At 60.4% G+C, this 15,132-nt stretch overlaps 7 protein-coding genes across 7 annotated transcripts; 3 read left to right on the plus strand and 4 right to left on the minus strand.

The window, feature by feature from the left end:
• Positions 1-69: 69 nt before the first annotated feature.
• Positions 70-1,765, minus strand: RHTO_07102 (peptidyl-prolyl cis-trans isomerase-like 4; the record flags this gene model as incomplete). The annotated part of the gene is made up of 5 exons (XM_016420760.1): positions 70-546; positions 607-1,064; positions 1,127-1,601; positions 1,659-1,694; positions 1,763-1,765. The coding sequence occupies 5 exons, from the start codon at positions 1,763-1,765 to the stop codon at positions 70-72; spliced, it is 1,449 nt and encodes a 482-aa protein (XP_016274487.1).
• A 463-nt stretch (positions 1,766-2,228) lies between these two features.
• On the plus strand, positions 2,229-4,446 carry RHTO_07103 (developmentally regulated GTP-binding protein 2; the record flags this gene model as incomplete). The annotated part of the gene is made up of 17 exons (XM_016420761.1): positions 2,229-2,265; positions 2,332-2,357; positions 2,413-2,531; positions 2,595-2,623; positions 2,698-2,796; positions 2,896-2,925; positions 2,992-3,068; positions 3,155-3,172; positions 3,225-3,244; positions 3,322-3,502; positions 3,563-3,595; positions 3,658-3,720; positions 3,775-3,999; positions 4,077-4,114; positions 4,184-4,194; positions 4,286-4,360; positions 4,421-4,446. The coding sequence occupies 17 exons, from the start codon at positions 2,229-2,231 to the stop codon at positions 4,444-4,446; spliced, it is 1,107 nt and encodes a 368-aa protein (XP_016274488.1).
• A 238-nt stretch (positions 4,447-4,684) lies between these two features.
• RHTO_07104 (uncharacterized protein) lies at positions 4,685-6,182 on the minus strand (the record flags this gene model as incomplete). Its single annotated transcript, XM_016420762.1, has 6 exons — positions 4,685-4,873; positions 4,960-5,458; positions 5,519-5,592; positions 5,648-5,728; positions 5,785-5,909; positions 5,963-6,182. 6 exons carry the CDS (start codon positions 6,180-6,182, stop codon positions 4,685-4,687), a joined length of 1,188 nt encoding a protein of 395 aa, XP_016274489.1.
• An 809-nt stretch (positions 6,183-6,991) lies between these two features.
• On the plus strand, positions 6,992-8,961 carry RHTO_07105 (cytochrome P450; the record flags this gene model as incomplete). Its single annotated transcript, XM_016420763.1, has 7 exons — positions 6,992-7,321; positions 7,383-7,592; positions 7,651-8,202; positions 8,259-8,364; positions 8,420-8,589; positions 8,691-8,850; positions 8,909-8,961. 7 exons carry the CDS (start codon positions 6,992-6,994, stop codon positions 8,959-8,961), a joined length of 1,581 nt encoding a protein of 526 aa, XP_016274490.1.
• Positions 8,962-9,032: 71 nt separating this feature from the next.
• RHTO_07106 (acetyl-CoA hydrolase) lies at positions 9,033-11,909 on the minus strand (the record flags this gene model as incomplete). Its single annotated transcript, XM_016420764.1, has 16 exons — positions 9,033-9,278; positions 9,430-9,446; positions 9,518-9,564; positions 9,630-9,708; positions 9,767-9,844; positions 9,901-9,923; positions 9,984-10,058; positions 10,122-10,160; positions 10,218-10,281; positions 10,336-10,646; positions 10,761-10,993; positions 11,086-11,240; positions 11,297-11,384; positions 11,510-11,519; positions 11,681-11,711; positions 11,795-11,909. 16 exons carry the CDS (start codon positions 11,907-11,909, stop codon positions 9,033-9,035), a joined length of 1,611 nt encoding a protein of 536 aa, XP_016274491.1.
• A 229-nt stretch (positions 11,910-12,138) lies between these two features.
• Positions 12,139-13,773, minus strand: RHTO_07107 (nicotinamide N-methyltransferase, putative protein; the record flags this gene model as incomplete). Its single annotated transcript, XM_016420765.1, has 4 exons — positions 12,139-12,995; positions 13,029-13,466; positions 13,528-13,590; positions 13,656-13,773. The coding sequence occupies 4 exons, from the start codon at positions 13,771-13,773 to the stop codon at positions 12,139-12,141; spliced, it is 1,476 nt and encodes a 491-aa protein (XP_016274492.1).
• A 109-nt stretch (positions 13,774-13,882) lies between these two features.
• On the plus strand, positions 13,883-14,816 carry RHTO_07108 (DUF866 family protein; the record flags this gene model as incomplete). The annotated part of the gene is made up of 7 exons (XM_016420766.1): positions 13,883-13,888; positions 14,017-14,062; positions 14,126-14,220; positions 14,278-14,359; positions 14,419-14,543; positions 14,609-14,644; positions 14,763-14,816. 7 exons carry the CDS (start codon positions 13,883-13,885, stop codon positions 14,814-14,816), a joined length of 444 nt encoding a protein of 147 aa, XP_016274493.1.
• Positions 14,817-15,132: the final 316 nt, after the last annotated feature.

Here is a 15,132-nt window from a genome sequence, read left to right on the forward strand (position 1 = left end):
CGTTATTGAACATGGTCTCACAGTCATGATGTGGCGTCGAGCAGGATCCACTTACAAGCTCCGACAAGCTCAGTACCGCCTGTCCCTATCCCTGCGATCCCGCTCCCTTCGATCTGGCCCGGGACTCCTGCTTCTCCTCCTTTCGCGGTCGGCCCTCCTCGGCGCATCCCGTCGGTCATCGTACCTCTCCCGCCCGCCATACCCTCGATCCCGCTCACGGTCATCGTACCGCCTCCCATCCCCTCGTCGGTCATCGCGATACCCACCTCCACCTCCTCCTCCTCGTCCTCCATCCCTGTCCCTATCCCGCCGCCCATCCCGATCCCTCCTCTCCCTCGCCCTCGCATCAACCTCCGCCAAATCAAACACCATCTCCCCATGCGCCCCCTCCACGCGGGAGAAGTATCGACTTTGTTCGGAGGTCGAGCCGGAGGGGGAGCGGGAGCGGCGTGAGGAGGAGGAGGCGTGAGGGCGCGAAGAACGGTTGGGCGGGGGTCGGCCGCCGGTGCGGTCGAAGACCCAGGAGTCGTGGAGCTTGGAGACGGACTGCGAGACGAGTGGAAGTCAGCTTCGAAAGACGAGAAAGCGAAAGGGACGTAAGCGCACCTGCGAGAAATCGACGTGGATGCGGCGGTCATCGATGAGGACGTTGTCCATTTTGAGGTAAGCGCGCTCGGCATCCTCGCGCTCCTTGAACTCGATGAACGCATACTGCAGCGAATCACCCGTCTTCTGGTCGCGGATGATTTCGCAGCTGAGGATCTCGCCAAAGCGGGAGAAGATGAGCTCGAGGTCTTCGCTTGTCGTGACGGCGTTGAGCTTGCAGACGAAGAGGACGTTCTCGGGCGGGGCGACGTCGGCGAAGGGCAAGTCGCCGACCATCTCGAGCGTGAGGGCTTGAGCGCGCGCATCCCGTTCTCGTCGCTTCTGAGCAATCTCCTCCTCGTCGCCTGACTCTTCGATCTCTTCTTCGTCGCCAACGCGAAGAGAGGCGAGCTGCTTCGCGGTCGGGACGGGCGAGTTGGGCGGGACATCGAGGCCTTCGGGGTCGTCGAACGGGTCGTCTGTAGACTTTGAATGTCAGCAAGAGAGACTGACGCCCGTAGGGGAGAGGACGGCAACGCACCCAGGACGATGACATGCCTGATCCTGATGTCGCGCAGCGGCCTGCCCTCCTGGTCCGTCAAGGCTTCGTTAATCTTCTGCAACGTGTCCTCGCCTTCGATGACCCGTCCGAACGGCGCGTGCTTGCCATCAAGGTAATCGAGGTCGCCCTTGAGAGTGAAGAAGAACTGGCTGCCGCAGCCTCTTTGCTCCCCTTCGCCCGCTACCGCCATCGAAAGCGTGCCGAATGCGACATGCTTCAGCTTCGGCGTGATCTCGGTCGGCGCGAAGTACGGAGTGGACTGGTAGGCATGCGACGAGGGAGGGAGGAGGTGAAAGATGGAGGATCCGCCGCGGCCTGTGTCGGTGGGGTCGCCGGTCTGGGCGATGAAGTCCTGGACGACGTTGTGGAACGAGCAGAAGTTGTACTTGTACGCCTTGCACAGCTTGAGGAAGTTGAGCGAGAGGATAGGGCAGAGTTCCGTCTCGAGGTCGACCTGCAGAGACGAGCATGTCAGCTACGAGACGGCGAGGTTTGTGTGGGTCTCACGCACGATGATGTCGCCCACCGATGTCTCGAACAGGACAGACTGCGTGGCGAGACGAGTGAACAGCGTGAGTGGGGCAAGGGGAGGTACAACGGCGGGAGGAGACGTACCATGGCTGCGGCAAAGGCAGTACACTCAATAGAAGCAGTCCTTGAGCGTGTCTGTGCAGTCAAGCGGGCAGTCTAGCGGTGTTCAATGAAATCAAGCGGAGTGGACGAGGGAAAGAGAGGGTTGGCGAGAACACGCACCACTGCTTCGACCTGCCGGCTTGTTGGACTCGCTGCTGCCTCACAGATTGCGACTAAACTGCAGACAAGCCGTCCGTCCTCGTCTCACACTTCCTCGTCCGGCGCTGACCTCGTTCCTCCTCTTCATCTCTCATCGACTTGGACGACCTGCCGACCGCTTTGCTGGGTTGTTGGGTACTGTGGGTCTGCTTCTACGGAAACCTTCGACGTCCTGCAGAAGCGTTACGCCGTCACCACGAGTTCACGTCGACCTCACTTCTTCCTCTCCACCTCGACCTCCTCCTCCTCCCTCCTTCCGCTTCTACATACCGCGAGCGACTAGTGCAAGATGGGTGTCCTCGAGAAGATTCGTGATATTGAGCAAGGTACGGCTCGCTGTCCAGCATTTTGACCCTTCTCTGCTCACCTTCATCTCGCTCCGTCGCTCGCAGAGATGGCTCGGACGCAGAAGAACAAGGTGTGTGCACTCGCAACTCTCGAATCTCCGAGACTGACTGACAACCCTTCCGCAGGCGACGGAGTACCACTTGGGCCTCCTGAAAGCCAAACTCGCGCGGTACCGCGCAGAGTTGCTGGAAGGACAGAGTGCAAAGAGCGGCGGGAAGGGCGAGGGATTCGATGTTGCGAAGAGGTGCGTGCCGCAGATGGCCTGGCCACCGGATCCGCCGACCTGACCTGCTTTGATACGGCGCAGTGGTTACGGTCGAGCGGTTTTGATCGGCTGTGTGTTCCCCGCCGCCTTCCCGTCTCCCTGTTCTGCCGGCTGAAGACGAAACGCTGACGGTCCTTCCGCGCAGTCCCGTCGGTCGGCAAGAGTACCCTCCTCAGCAAGGTCACGAACACGGAGAGTGTAGCAGCCGCATATGCCTTCACGACGCTCGTGGCTGTTCCTGGCGGTGCGTCGCGCTTCATCGGATCCTTCACGCCAGCCAATCGGTCATGAGCGAGTACGCCCTGTTGTTCGCGAGACTGATAAGACCTTTTTTTTTGTGCAGTTCTCGATTGCGAAGGCGCGAAAGTCCAGCGTGCGTTCCCACCCCTTGTCTTATCTCACCTGACTCTCACTCACTCGCTCTTGCTCTGCGGAACAGTTCTGGATTTGCCCGGAATCATCGAGGGCGCTTCCAGCGGTCGCGGACGAGGAAGGCAGGTCGTTGCGGTAGCAAAGGTGCGCTTGCGTCCGTCCAATTCGCTTCCGTGCGGTACAACAAGCATATCGAGCTGATGCTTCTTGACGTGGGACGTGGGGTACAGACAGCGGATCTGGTTGTTGTACGTCTCGCTTCCTTCCGACTCCCTTTCGCTCGCTGACGCTTTTCCGCAGATGATGCTTGACGTGACGAAGTGAGTGTCCTACGGCGTATCCCTTGCTCTCGCGAGATCTGCTGCAGGAACGAGACTGATGACTCGGCGCTTCTCAGGGGCGACGAACAGCGACAACAGCTCGAGCACGAACTGGAAGAGATCGGCATCCGGCTGAACCGCTCCAAGCCCGACGTCGTCTTCAAAGCCAAGACAGCCGGAGGAATCACCATCAACTCGACGGTTCCACTGACCAGGACCGACGAGCGGACGATCAGGGGTATCTTGCAGGCTTACAAGGCGAGCTTCGTCGACTACCGGACGCTGGTTCGCATTCCCTGACGCTGTGGTTGCCCGCAGATCCACAATGCCGACGTGATGATCCGCGAAGACGTGCGTTGATTCGTCCTCGCCATCGTCGCTCATTTTGGCTGAGCTTAACGCCCTACTCGCAGATCTCGACGGACGACCTCATCGACGTCATCCTAGGCAACCGGAAATATGTTCCGTGTCTCTACGTGCGTCCCCTTACCGCTCTCGAGCCTCCGGCGCGCTCACTCGGCGATTTACAGGTCTACAACAAGATCGATTCTATCTCGCTCGAAGAAGTCGACCGCCTCGCCCGGCTCCCTCACACGATGGTCATGTCGTGCGAGCTTGACCTCAATCTCGAAGTCTTCAAGCGGCGGGTGTGGGAGAAGATGGGCTTCAACCGCGTGTACACGAAGAAGCGCGGCGAGGAACCGGATCTGGGGGACCCGTTGGTCATCAAGACGGATGCCACAATGGAGGCGGTGGTGCGTACTCGTCGTCTGTGCAGCTGAGCGTCCTTGCAGCAGAGAGGCCTTCGTTGACTGGTCGCTCGCCTTTGCAGTGCGACAGCGTTCACAGGGGCATCAAGAACAAGTTCAAGTGCGTTCGCTCTCGTTGCTGCTCCTGCTAAACTTCGCTGATTGACTCCCGCTTCCTTCCGTACCGCAGATATGCCGTCGGTGCGTTTGAAACCACGATCCTTTCGCTTCTCAAGCGGAACTGACCCGCCCCCTCGCTCACTTCCCTTCGCCTCTCCGTTCACGCACGCAGTCTGGGGCAAGTCGAGCAAGTTCGCGCCGCGACCACAGAAGGTTGGCCTAACACACCGATGCGCGCAAGACGATGGTGAGTTCGCGCTTCCGCTTCCGCTTCGTGGCTAGTTCCGCTGACGGCTTGGTTTTGCAGTCGTTTCGATCGTCACAAATGTGTAGAGCACGATGATAGCGTGTTTTGAGCGGGCCTGCAAGGCGGCACATCATCTTTTCATACTCTTGCGCGCCTCGAGAGGTTCCGTTTCCGCTGAATCTGAACATCGTGGACGTTCCGAGAGAGACGTGGGGTCAGCAATCTCTTTCAGATCTGCAGTAACTCTGAGGACGAGCAGGAGCTCTGCGCATGACACGGAGTACGGGTGGGAAGGTCGCTTCGTACGAATTCGCAGGTTACAGATCAACCTGAACCGGCGAGGCGCTCGCGAGCGATACAGAAGATACGATACGGGGTTCTCGATGGTGTTCTTGCCGATAGGTAGAGAGGCGCGAAGTGCCAGAAGAACGACGAGCGGGCGCGAACTTCGAAGGGAGAGTGCTTCGCGAGCGAGTGCGCCGGTGCATCGGTATCGAATGGCAATTGACGTCGCTGTGGACGAAACCGTCAACTGCTGCCCCGAGCGACGACGGACAGTAGGCAAGCTAAGGCGCTAGAGAAGGAAGAGCGCAACTCACCCTCTCCAGCCATTCTCGGGTCAGCTCGAAGTGCTTCACGTACAGCGCCGCAATCTCCTTTGACGGCGGAACGGGAGTGGCGAAGAACCTTGTCGTATCCCTCCACCACGACTGCTCCATCTTGACCGCCTCGTTCAAGACGTCCGACGAGAGGTCCTGCACCCTCACCGCCGCTTCATGCGAGCGACTGAGACTTTGATAGATATTGAGTTGATCCCTCGAAGCCGCATGCCGGTAGCGCAACTCGAGCAGCTGGACGGCGTATCGCGCCATAACGAGCTTCTCTGCGCTCAGTTGCGTGCCGCGAACAAGGTCCTGTACCGCTTGTCGGAAGAGCGCCCTGAGGCTCTCGCAGGTGACGTCTTGTGCGCTAGGAACGAGCTTGTGGCCGTGATTGCCGATGACGGTGAGCTGGACGGTTGCGGTCGGAAGGCCAGGGCGAGTCGGCACCTCCATTGCGACGGCGTACTTTGCGCGGTCGGAAGCGGAGGAGCCGGAGCTACGGAGAGAGGTATCAGAGCGGTTTGATGGAGGCAGAGGTCGGCGAGACGGAACACACTTCTGCGAGGTGTACAAGTCGTGCAAGAGCCATAGCCGGCTACGTGATCCTGTGTTGGTGGGAAAACCGTCGTGCTGCGATTGTGACGTTAGTCGAGATGAGGACGAAGAAGCAGACTCGCGGACTCACATCCCGCTCGAAGGACAAGGCGTATTGGATGTGCGACATTGCGTCTGATGCATCCTCGCCACGTAAGTCGAAAGAGATGGGCTGTTGACACGAGTGGTCAGTCATCCGCGGGAAGCTCGGTGACGTTCGAGACGCACAACTGCGTGAGAAAAGCGGGTCGCGTGAAGAGGAACGCCGAGCGTTTCGAGCAGTTGTCCCGAGCTCGCCTCCTGATAGACTTGTTCCAGCACGCTCGCCGCAATGACCTGCAAAGCGGTCCAGCCTGCGAAGCAGAATCAGCTCGAGTTGCGAATTCTGGCGCAGGAGGGGACGCACCGGTAAAAACGATGTGCGCGTCCTTGTACTCGTGCTTGGCCCATCCCGCGACCATCCTTGCGAGGCCCGAGGCGAAGCTCGCAACGTCGAGCCCTCGGACTAGCTCAGCGTCGACGGGGTTGCGTGGAGTCTGCAGGTAGAAAGGAGTGGGCGGCGTGGGCGCCTCCGACCTGAAGAAGGATCGCATGCGGGTCAGGCGTGGAGGCTGTAAGTTTGCCATAGCGAGCGTTTTGAGTTGAAGATCAGCCAAGTGCGAGCGAGACGAAGAAACGCCATGAGGATCAGGAGGCGACGGAAGTTCCGCGGACACAACCGCCACGGGGAGGAGGGCGCCGCATGGCGCGCGCGGAGGGGAAAGGAGTCGCATGCAGAGCTTGGACGCCAACGAAAGCGATGAGGGAGAAGAAGTCACTGCGGAATCTGCAGCAAGCGTTCCTCCTGCCGCCGCCATGCCTCGAAACCCGGTATGTGCTTGTACAGAGTGTCCTAGAGCTCCAATTGTCCTGCTCAGAACGCTGCAGCCATCCTCGAAGCCTGGCACACACTGGTGAACCTCATCAGTCGAGACGAAGTCGAGGAGGTGTAGCTCGACGACAACAGCAGCGGCGAGGGTGTGATGGACAGAGCCAGTCTCATGGAGACATAGCTAGTGCTCGACGAGCCAGCCAGCCCATCATCGAGCGTTCGAGCCCGCCAGGACGAGGCGTCTCGTCCAGACCCCCTCTTCGCCTCCCGCCATTCACTTCGACTTCCGCGACCGTCCGGTTCAGCGGCCTTGCTGGATCGTGAAGACTGCTATTGCACTGTCTACATTGCTAATAAGCCGGCTGGCACCTCGGCGTTACCGCCCGCCGCCGACAAAGGGGTGGGGGTTGTTTCCACCGCCGCACGGCACGACGACGGCACGCTTAGCGAGTGCGGTGCTTTTCTCGCTGTCGCTACTGTCGCGACGCGGGGTCCCTCGGGCTTGCTGGTGCTCGGCTGGCTGTCCTTCTCTCCCCTCCGCCCATCGTCCTCACGTCTCCCCACATGGACTCGCTCGACCCGGCACAGCTTGTAGTCACGGTCTGCGGCAATCTCCTCGCCGCGCTGCTCACCTACGCCCTCTACTGCCGCTTCTTCCACCCACTCGCCGGCATCCCAGGACCTCTTCGCGCTCGATTCGGCGTGGGCGGCTGGCTCACCGTTCGCGGCGCAAAGCGAGACTTTGGCTGGGAGTTGAAGGCCCTGCACGACAAGCATGGACCGTTCGTCAGGATAGGGCGAAACATGGTGTCGGTGACGGATCCGCGCGCCGTCGACGACTTGTACAAGTTCGGCGGCCCCGTCAAGGACAAGGCGCCGTTCTACCAGTTCTTCGTGCGCAGCCTTCCCTTCCCCCGAGTTTGATCGCGCCTACTGACTTCCTTCTACCGAGCAGAAAGTCACCAAGCCCTCCCTCCTCGCCACCCTTCCTCACGCGCAGCATCAGCTCGCTCGGCGCAGCGTCAGCCCGGCTTTCGCCATGAACGTCCTCCTCGATCTCGAAGAATACGTCGACACCTGCTTCGACGAGATTTGCGAGTACTTTGACCGGCAACTTGCGAAGGACGGAGGAAAGGCGACGGTCAACATGGGTGACATGCTGCAGGTTGGGCCCGCCCGTCTCACAAGCCTCTGAGGTCTCGCACTCACAGCTACTCGCACAGTTCCTTGCGATGGACGCCGTCGGCGAGATCGCCTTCGGGCGCTCCTTCGGCCTCTGCAAAGCCGGGGCCGACACGGAGCAGTACCTCCCGATGATTGATGCCTACACCGCATCGTCCTGTCTCTCCGGCACGCAACCCTGGGCTCGCCCCGTCTTGCACCGCTGGATCACCCGCAAACTCGGCTCGTCGGGCGCTGCCGCACTCGGTCAAAAGGCGAGTCAGGCCGTTGCGCTCCGCTTGGAGGAGATGCGCAGGGCTGCTGAGACGGGCGATGACTCGGGTTTGCGGCGCGATATGTTGAGCCGGCTTGTCGCGGCGAAGAACGCGGATGGCTCGCCCTTCACGATTGAGCAGGTCAAGGTCCAGGCCAACTCGATCCTCGGCGCAGGCTCGGACACGACCAGCATCACCTTCCGCGCTTTGCTCGCCTACATCGTGAGGGACGAGCGGGTGTACAGGAAGGTGATGGACGAGCTCGACGAGGCGATCGAGAACGGCGCCGTATCGTTCCCGATCTCGCAGGCTGCCGGCTCGAAGCTCAGCTACTTCCAGGTGCATTGCACCGAAGGCTCTGTGATGAGCCAACGCTGATGCGACGTCTCTCGCAGGCCTGCTTGAAGGAGACGCTTCGTCTTCACCCGGCCGTTCCCTGGGTTCTGCCTCGCGTCGTGCCGGCTGGCGGTGCTGTCATTGGCGGTCGTTACTTCCCAGGAGGTGCGTCAAACTTTAAGCCTCGCACCGCGCCTCCGCTGACCCGCTCTTTCGGCAGGCGTCCACATCGGCATGTCCCCCTTCGTATACCAGCGCACCGACGTCTACGGTTCCGATGCCGAGGTATTCAGGCCCGAACGGTGGATTGAAGCGAATGACGAGGAGCGCAAGACGATGGAGAAGAACCTGTTGACGTTTGGAAGCGGGAACCGCGTTTGTATCGGAAAGGTGCGTTTCGCATCTCCTCGGCCACCTCCTCTCGTGTTGACCTCCCTCGAGGTCTTCGACTGTGTCACGAGCTCGTCAAACTGACTAGTCTATCGCAACAGCACGTCGCCCTCCTCGAGATCACCAAACTCGCACCCTCACTCCTGCACCGCTACCGCCTCTCTTTCACGCCTCGCGGACCCTCGTCGCCTCACAAGCTACCCGGTAGGAGCGTCAATGGCAAGTGGGACGATGCCGAGCCGTGGCATTGCGAGTCGCAATGTGCGTTCCGACCGTCCTCGGGCGTGCAGAAGCTCGCTGATCTCGCTTTTTCTTGCAGGGTTTGCTCACCAGCGGGACTTCTGGATGGACATTGAGCAGCGCGCGGCGTGAGGATGCCGGACGGGAAGGAGCCCGGTCTATATACAGGTCTTTGCAACTCGGAAGTGCCCTACGTCCCCCGGCTAGTCCCAGTTCGAAAGCTTCATGGTTCCGTTCTCCTGTAGGTTGATGTGCATCGCAAAAGCTTTGCGTAGGATGTGCGGCTCGTGTGCTGAGCCTGCTCGGAGACAGTCGTGCAACGCGCGATTGTAGTACTCGAGCAATTGCTCCTTGTAATCCGGGTGCGCGCACTTCTCGATGATTATCGGTGCGCGCTGTCTCGGCGAAAGTCCACGGAGGTCGGCAAGACCTTGCTCCGTCACAATGACCTGCAACGAACGAGCGAGTGAGTCCTGAATCCGGCGGGGGAAGGAAGCTTCTCCATGGTCGAGGCGGTTGCTTCGCGCCTGGGTCCCCCGTCTTGTACGGCCCATGCAGAGGAGTACACAGGCTTGTCGTCCCCGAGGAAGGATCACTCACGTCAAGATCGTGCTCAGCTGCGAGGTTGCGAAGGTCAAGGTCAGTTTCCTCCCTTCTCCCGCACGTCAACCCGGCAGTTGAGACGGACTCTGATCGACATGAGTAGCGAAGGGCACGATGCATGAGATGCCGGTCCTGCGAGACGAGAGTTGCGAGTCAGCGAGGAAATGAGCCGAAGGAAGCCAAGCTCTTGAGCTCACGGGTCCGTCTTGGAAGGCCGTGCGGAGGGCGTGTGCATGATGCTGAGCTTGGCGTTGCGGAGGAAGTCGGCCGAACCACCTGACAGGAAGCGGTGTGAGCAGGACCCCGAGGAGGACGAAGGAGGAAGGGCGCGGACCGATACCGTTCAGCATGCGCGACCCGAGCGCGTTGGTACTGTTTGCGTGGGCGTAGATGTCGACCTCGAGAGGTGTGTCTGCGGGTATATCGTGTGAGTCTCAGGCGCAAGGGCGGATCGAAGGTTCAGCGTACTCATCGCGATAACACCGAGCCGGCTGCGAGCGAAAGCCCGGGTCAGTATCGCTCAATCGGACGCATAGGCGAGAGCGACGCACCGGATGATCTCTGGCGAGTTGGCGACCTGCTGAGGACGGAGAAGAAGCTTGTCGACGTAGTCATCCCAGTCGCGGCTGTCGAGACAGGATCCAGTCAGGAGCTCGCTCACGCATCTCGAGCAGGCGTTAGAGACGCACTAGAACTCCTTGAAGATGTCAGGAGAGAAGCGGATCGACCTGCAATGGCGAAAGTGAGCAAAAAACCTGCCGATGGCGGACGCACTGCATCCTCACGTTGCGGTCGCAAAGTCGAGCTTGCCCGACTTCAGCAGCGGCAGGAAGGTGTCCTGCAGGACCTCTGCGAAGAGAAGCGCGTCAGCAGAAGCGATGAAGCGAATGCAAACGAACGCACCGGTCCACACCTGCATCCTTTCAAACTTGCTCTCCTTCAACCCTCCGATGATCGAGTTGGCGACGTTCCCGATTCCCGACTGAAGGGGCAGCAAATTCTTCGGCATGCGTCCCGCCGCGACTTCCTCCTCGAAAAAGTTGATCAAGTGGCCAGCGATCTTCTTCGAGTCTTCGGTCTCGGGCGCGTTCTTTCCGGTGTTGTCGGGCTTGTTAGTCTCGACGATGGCAACGACCCGCTCAGGGTCTACTGGGATGCTGAGAGTGCCGATACGGTCTGCGGGGTGCGTAACGAGGTAGGGAAGGCGGTGAGGGCTGTTGCAGAGAGCAAGGTCAGCTTTGCCTCCCCTCCATGCACGGGGACATTCCGGGAGTGTGGAGAAGCGAGCAAGAGGGAAGAAAGGGAGGAAATGGGCAAGCGAGACGCACGGGTCCTGCGAGATGACGATGTCGTGCAATCCCTTCATCGACGGCAGTCCCGTATTAACCTCGACAATGATCTTCTCCGCCGACGCGAGGATCTCAGGCGTCGCGCCGACCGACGCGCCGGGAACGATAGACCCGTCGGGGAGGATTTCGGTCGCCTCGACCCACGCCCAGTCGAGCATCTTGCCCGGCTCACCGTGCTTCTTCTCGCGCGAGTAATAGCCGTAGGTCAAGTCCTATGTGTTCAGCAAGAGTTAGTAGAACCCCTGACGAGCGTGACAACGCCTCTTTGCCGAGAGAAGTCGAGTCTTTGGCCGCCGAGACGCACCTGGGCAAACATGCTCAAGTGCTTGTCGGCAAAGTCGATCTCCCCAGCGTTGATACCCTTCGAGATGGCCTTTCCAACCTGGTGCGGGAAGCGACGCTCAATCATGAGGTTGCGCGCCCATCGTTCCTCGACTTCGGGTCCGGTGGAGGCGCCGACTGCAAAGGCGCCTGGTGAGGGCTCTTCAAGTGCAAGAGAGCTCAACAGGACGCACCGAAGAGCGAGAAGCGCATCTTGCCCTGCAAGTTGTTCTTCTCGACATGCTCAGCGAGCGCGGCGGGGGTCTCCTTCGGGTAGCCGACCTGCAATGTTCACCACGAGTGTCAGCTGACCCGTGCGCTTCTTACGATGAAGAATGAGGGCGAGAGGCAGGTCGTCGGATGCCTCGCCTCGGGAACGAGGGAAATTCGAATGCTCGCCAACTCACGCCTGTGAAGCTGCGCAGGCGTAACGAGCAGAGTCAGTTGACCGCTCAGCACCCTCTGTGGCTGCGTCTGTCCACCTGGAAGCCTTCACCGTTCCCGTCTAGAGTGAGAAGGCCAATGACGATGGGACTCCCAACGACAGCGACGATGCTCGAGCGGAAGCCAGTACGCACCCAGACCATCCACAGTAGTCGTGATTCTTGACTGCACACGCGCGCCATCCACAGGGAGGTCAGCTTGGGGTGTTGGCGCTCGTCGAGGCTTGGGAGGAGATGAAGTCGACGCACACAGCGGGACGAGGTCCTCTGGCTTGGCGAGCTTGCGGAGGTACGATTCGCGCGGTACACGAGCCTTGAGAGCCGCGCTGGGCTGGACAGAGCGGAGAGCTTTGGTTGGCAGCATGGGTTTGGGGAGGAAGAGGGCGAGGGGCACCGCTTCGACGACGACGAGCTCTTTACGGGACAGACCGGGCTCCTTACGACGAGCTTGTTATTGATGGACTACTGCAGAAGTAACGCACGAGTCCGAATAGTGATGCCGAAGACGTCGACTCGCGAAAAGCCCGAGGACAACAGGAAAAGGTTGCGGGCGACGCACTTCCTCCTTACGCAGCGTTTACACCTTCTTCCAACTACACGAACGACCACACGCTGACCTCGCCCCATTCCCAGACCTTGGTGACCTCGAGACCAGCGTCTTTTGCCAGCGAGAAGAACCCGTCGTCGCCTTCTGTTCGTCGTTTGTACGCGATAAGGGCGCGGCGGGAGGCTGGTAGAGTTGCGGGAGAAGAGTGTGGTTGAAGAAGGGAGAGGAGAGTGGAGAGGAGCAAATCGTGGGAAGAAGGGTTGTAGAGGACGTCGGTCGCGAGGAGCGTCAGGCTCGTCTCCTCGTCGTGGTGCGAATCGGACCTTGGTCGTCGCGCCCGCCCGCCCACGACACTGTCCACCGCCTCCTGTGACAACTCGCCCCAATCCAGCACGGCCGCCTCAACCGCCTTGCCCGCCGAATTCGCCTCGAGGTTCTCCCTAAGCGTCGTCTCGACCGTTGCCTCCACATCCGTCGCCAGCACAGACGCCTCTCCAGCTACTGGCGCGCTCGACAGGATCCGCGACGCAGCCATCGAAACGAGCGCGCATCCTGCGCCGAGCTCGACGACCCTGATCCTTCGTTTCCTTCCGCCAACGCAATTCTCGACTCTTCGTTTCTTCGAGCTGGGCTCGTCGTAGTTGGCGGCACTAATAGGAGGTAGTGGCGCCGAAGCGTCGAGAGCGTGCGGAAAGAGCGAAAGGAAAGCCGACATGCCGATTGCGCAGTCCCAGAGTCGTTGGCCGGTCGAGTTGTTCAAGCCTGGTCGCTCGACGATGGAGATTGGGGGAGAGGAGGGGGAGGCAGATGGAAGCGAGGTGGCCCCAGAGGAGGAGGAGGGAGGCGAGTCGGAGGGGGCACGCGAGGAGAAAGGGAGGTATATTGTGCGGAGGGCGGTTTGGACTGTTCAGCTTGACGGGTCAGCCACTGCCTCACGGTGAACACTAGAGACAGGATGAAAGATCTCGCCTTTCTCGCTCGCAATCTTGACCTCCCTGCCTTCAACCTTGACCCCCATATCCCCGCTCCGCACACCCATCAAGACATACCGCCTATCGTCCCAAGTCTCGACAACCGCTTGATCAATTTCTCCGACGAGCGTACGGACGCAGCGGGTCGCCTCTGATGCTTTCGCGGGTAAAGGCCGACGAGGATCAACGGAGAGGCGGAAGGATAGGCTTGGAAGGACTGGACAGGTGAGAAATGCCGGCTGGAAGGTGAGCGAGAGCTTCAAGGTGTGGAAGGGACCGTTAGAGGGCGAGAAGGTGAAGACTGCGCTGTTCGGGGCCGACGAGGCGGAGGAGGAGTTGGCGAGTCGGAGGATCACGCCAGCGGGCGGTTCGAGCGTTCCTCCGTCGAGAACTTCCATTCGCACTGTTGTGAGCAGGTTCAACGTCAGCGCATTGCTTTCTCGTGGCAGGGAGGCGGGACGAACGGTCGACAGAATCGAACATGAGGTCCGTCCCGTAGTCATCCGTCACGCCAACCGCAAGCTCGACTGCGGACGCAGTTCTCGAAGTCAGCTCGACCTCGGACCAGGTCGAACGAACTGGAATGGCGCACTCTGCGCGGTGTGAGGCTTCTTCGACCCGGACGCAGGGAGCGAGATAGAACTCGGCGGCAAGCGTATCAAGCGCAGTCGGCCCAGCCTGAAGCTGCCTATGGCTTCTGCCTCAGCCATTCTGCCGTCTGTAAAGCACGTCTAGCGGTGCGAAGGGGTCGAGGTCGCTGCCAGAGAGGCGTCTGAGCGGTTCGCCCTCTCCCCTACTCGTACCCTCGCACAGATCGCTATGGTCGTACGTCCAGAGCTGCTCTTTTAACACGCAGCAGCCACGCAGCGAGGCAGACACGACCCCGCTCGCTGTCTCTCCTCCTCGCTCGACCACCGCGACTTCATCAGTTGAACGCCCTTGCCCGTCCGCAGAAGCTCGCGGTCCAGCTCAAGGCGACTCTAGAGGGTCTTACGGACCGTGAGTACTCGCACCGCGTCATACAAGCCAGTAGACGCCCGACTGACGCTCACTTCCTCGCAGTGAAGCCTATCGGCGACAACTTCAACTGGCTGTTCAAGGTTCGCTGCTCGGGATGCAGGGAGGAGCACCCGAACTGGATGGGAATCGATGCGACAGTGCGCAGCGGATCGCCTACCTATGTCTTCTCCCGCTGACCTTCAGGGTGCCCACAGGAAACCAGGGACATCAGCGGTTCGCGAGGCGAGGCAAACCTCGTTTGGCGGTGTCAGCTGTGCAAGAAGGAGTCGAACGTCTGTGCGTACTTTCGCAAGCGGCAAATGATTGGCCCCTGTCGCTGACGCTCCCGAACCCAGCCTTCGACGATTCGTTCAAGCGGTCTTCGGCTGCGTATACCGCCGAGGACTCGGAGGAACAGCGTTTCGCGACGCTCGCGGTGCTCGAGTGCCGAGGGTGCGAGCTAACAGAGTTTGACCCGAAGGTGCGCTCTTTCGCTTCACGCGCATCTCGTGGACGACTTCGAGCTGAGGTTCGTCGGACTCGCAGGGCGTCTGGTCCGCAAAGGGCGCAGAGAGCGGTACTGTGTTTGAAGAAGTCGAGATCTCGAAGGACGAGCCCGAATGGAGCGACTACGATGAGAAGGCGAGTCCTTCCTTTCCTGCTCGATACGCAATTCCCGCTAACTTCCTTGAGTGCGCAGGCTGGCGCTGGCGTCAGCATCATGGAGGTCGAGTCTCGCATCTCCCGCGCCTAGGAGTCGTATATTCCATGCATAGACGTCGCCTGTCCTCCGTCGTCCTCGAACACTCGCAGCCGTCGCCCATCGCTCGCTTACCTTCCTCGAGGCTTTCGAACGACTCTCGCTCAGCACAGTCAAGGGTTGCCGCAGGTGCTTCCCGAGCGGCTCACCCTCGTCTTGCGACGTTTCAAGCTTCCCACTCCCCTGTCGACTCCCCTGCACGACTTGGCGTCTCTCCCACTTGGCACACTGCCTTGTTTCGTGCGGGGGATCCCAGCAGGGAATACCTCGTCGCTTCGTCGCCCACCGTCTTGAGCTTGGTCGTCCAGGG

This window comes from Rhodotorula toruloides (genome assembly GCF_000320785.1).
Source record: "Rhodotorula toruloides NP11 unplaced genomic scaffold Scaffold6, whole genome shotgun sequence".
Taxonomy (NCBI): domain Eukaryota; kingdom Fungi; phylum Basidiomycota; class Microbotryomycetes; order Sporidiobolales; family Sporidiobolaceae; genus Rhodotorula; species Rhodotorula toruloides.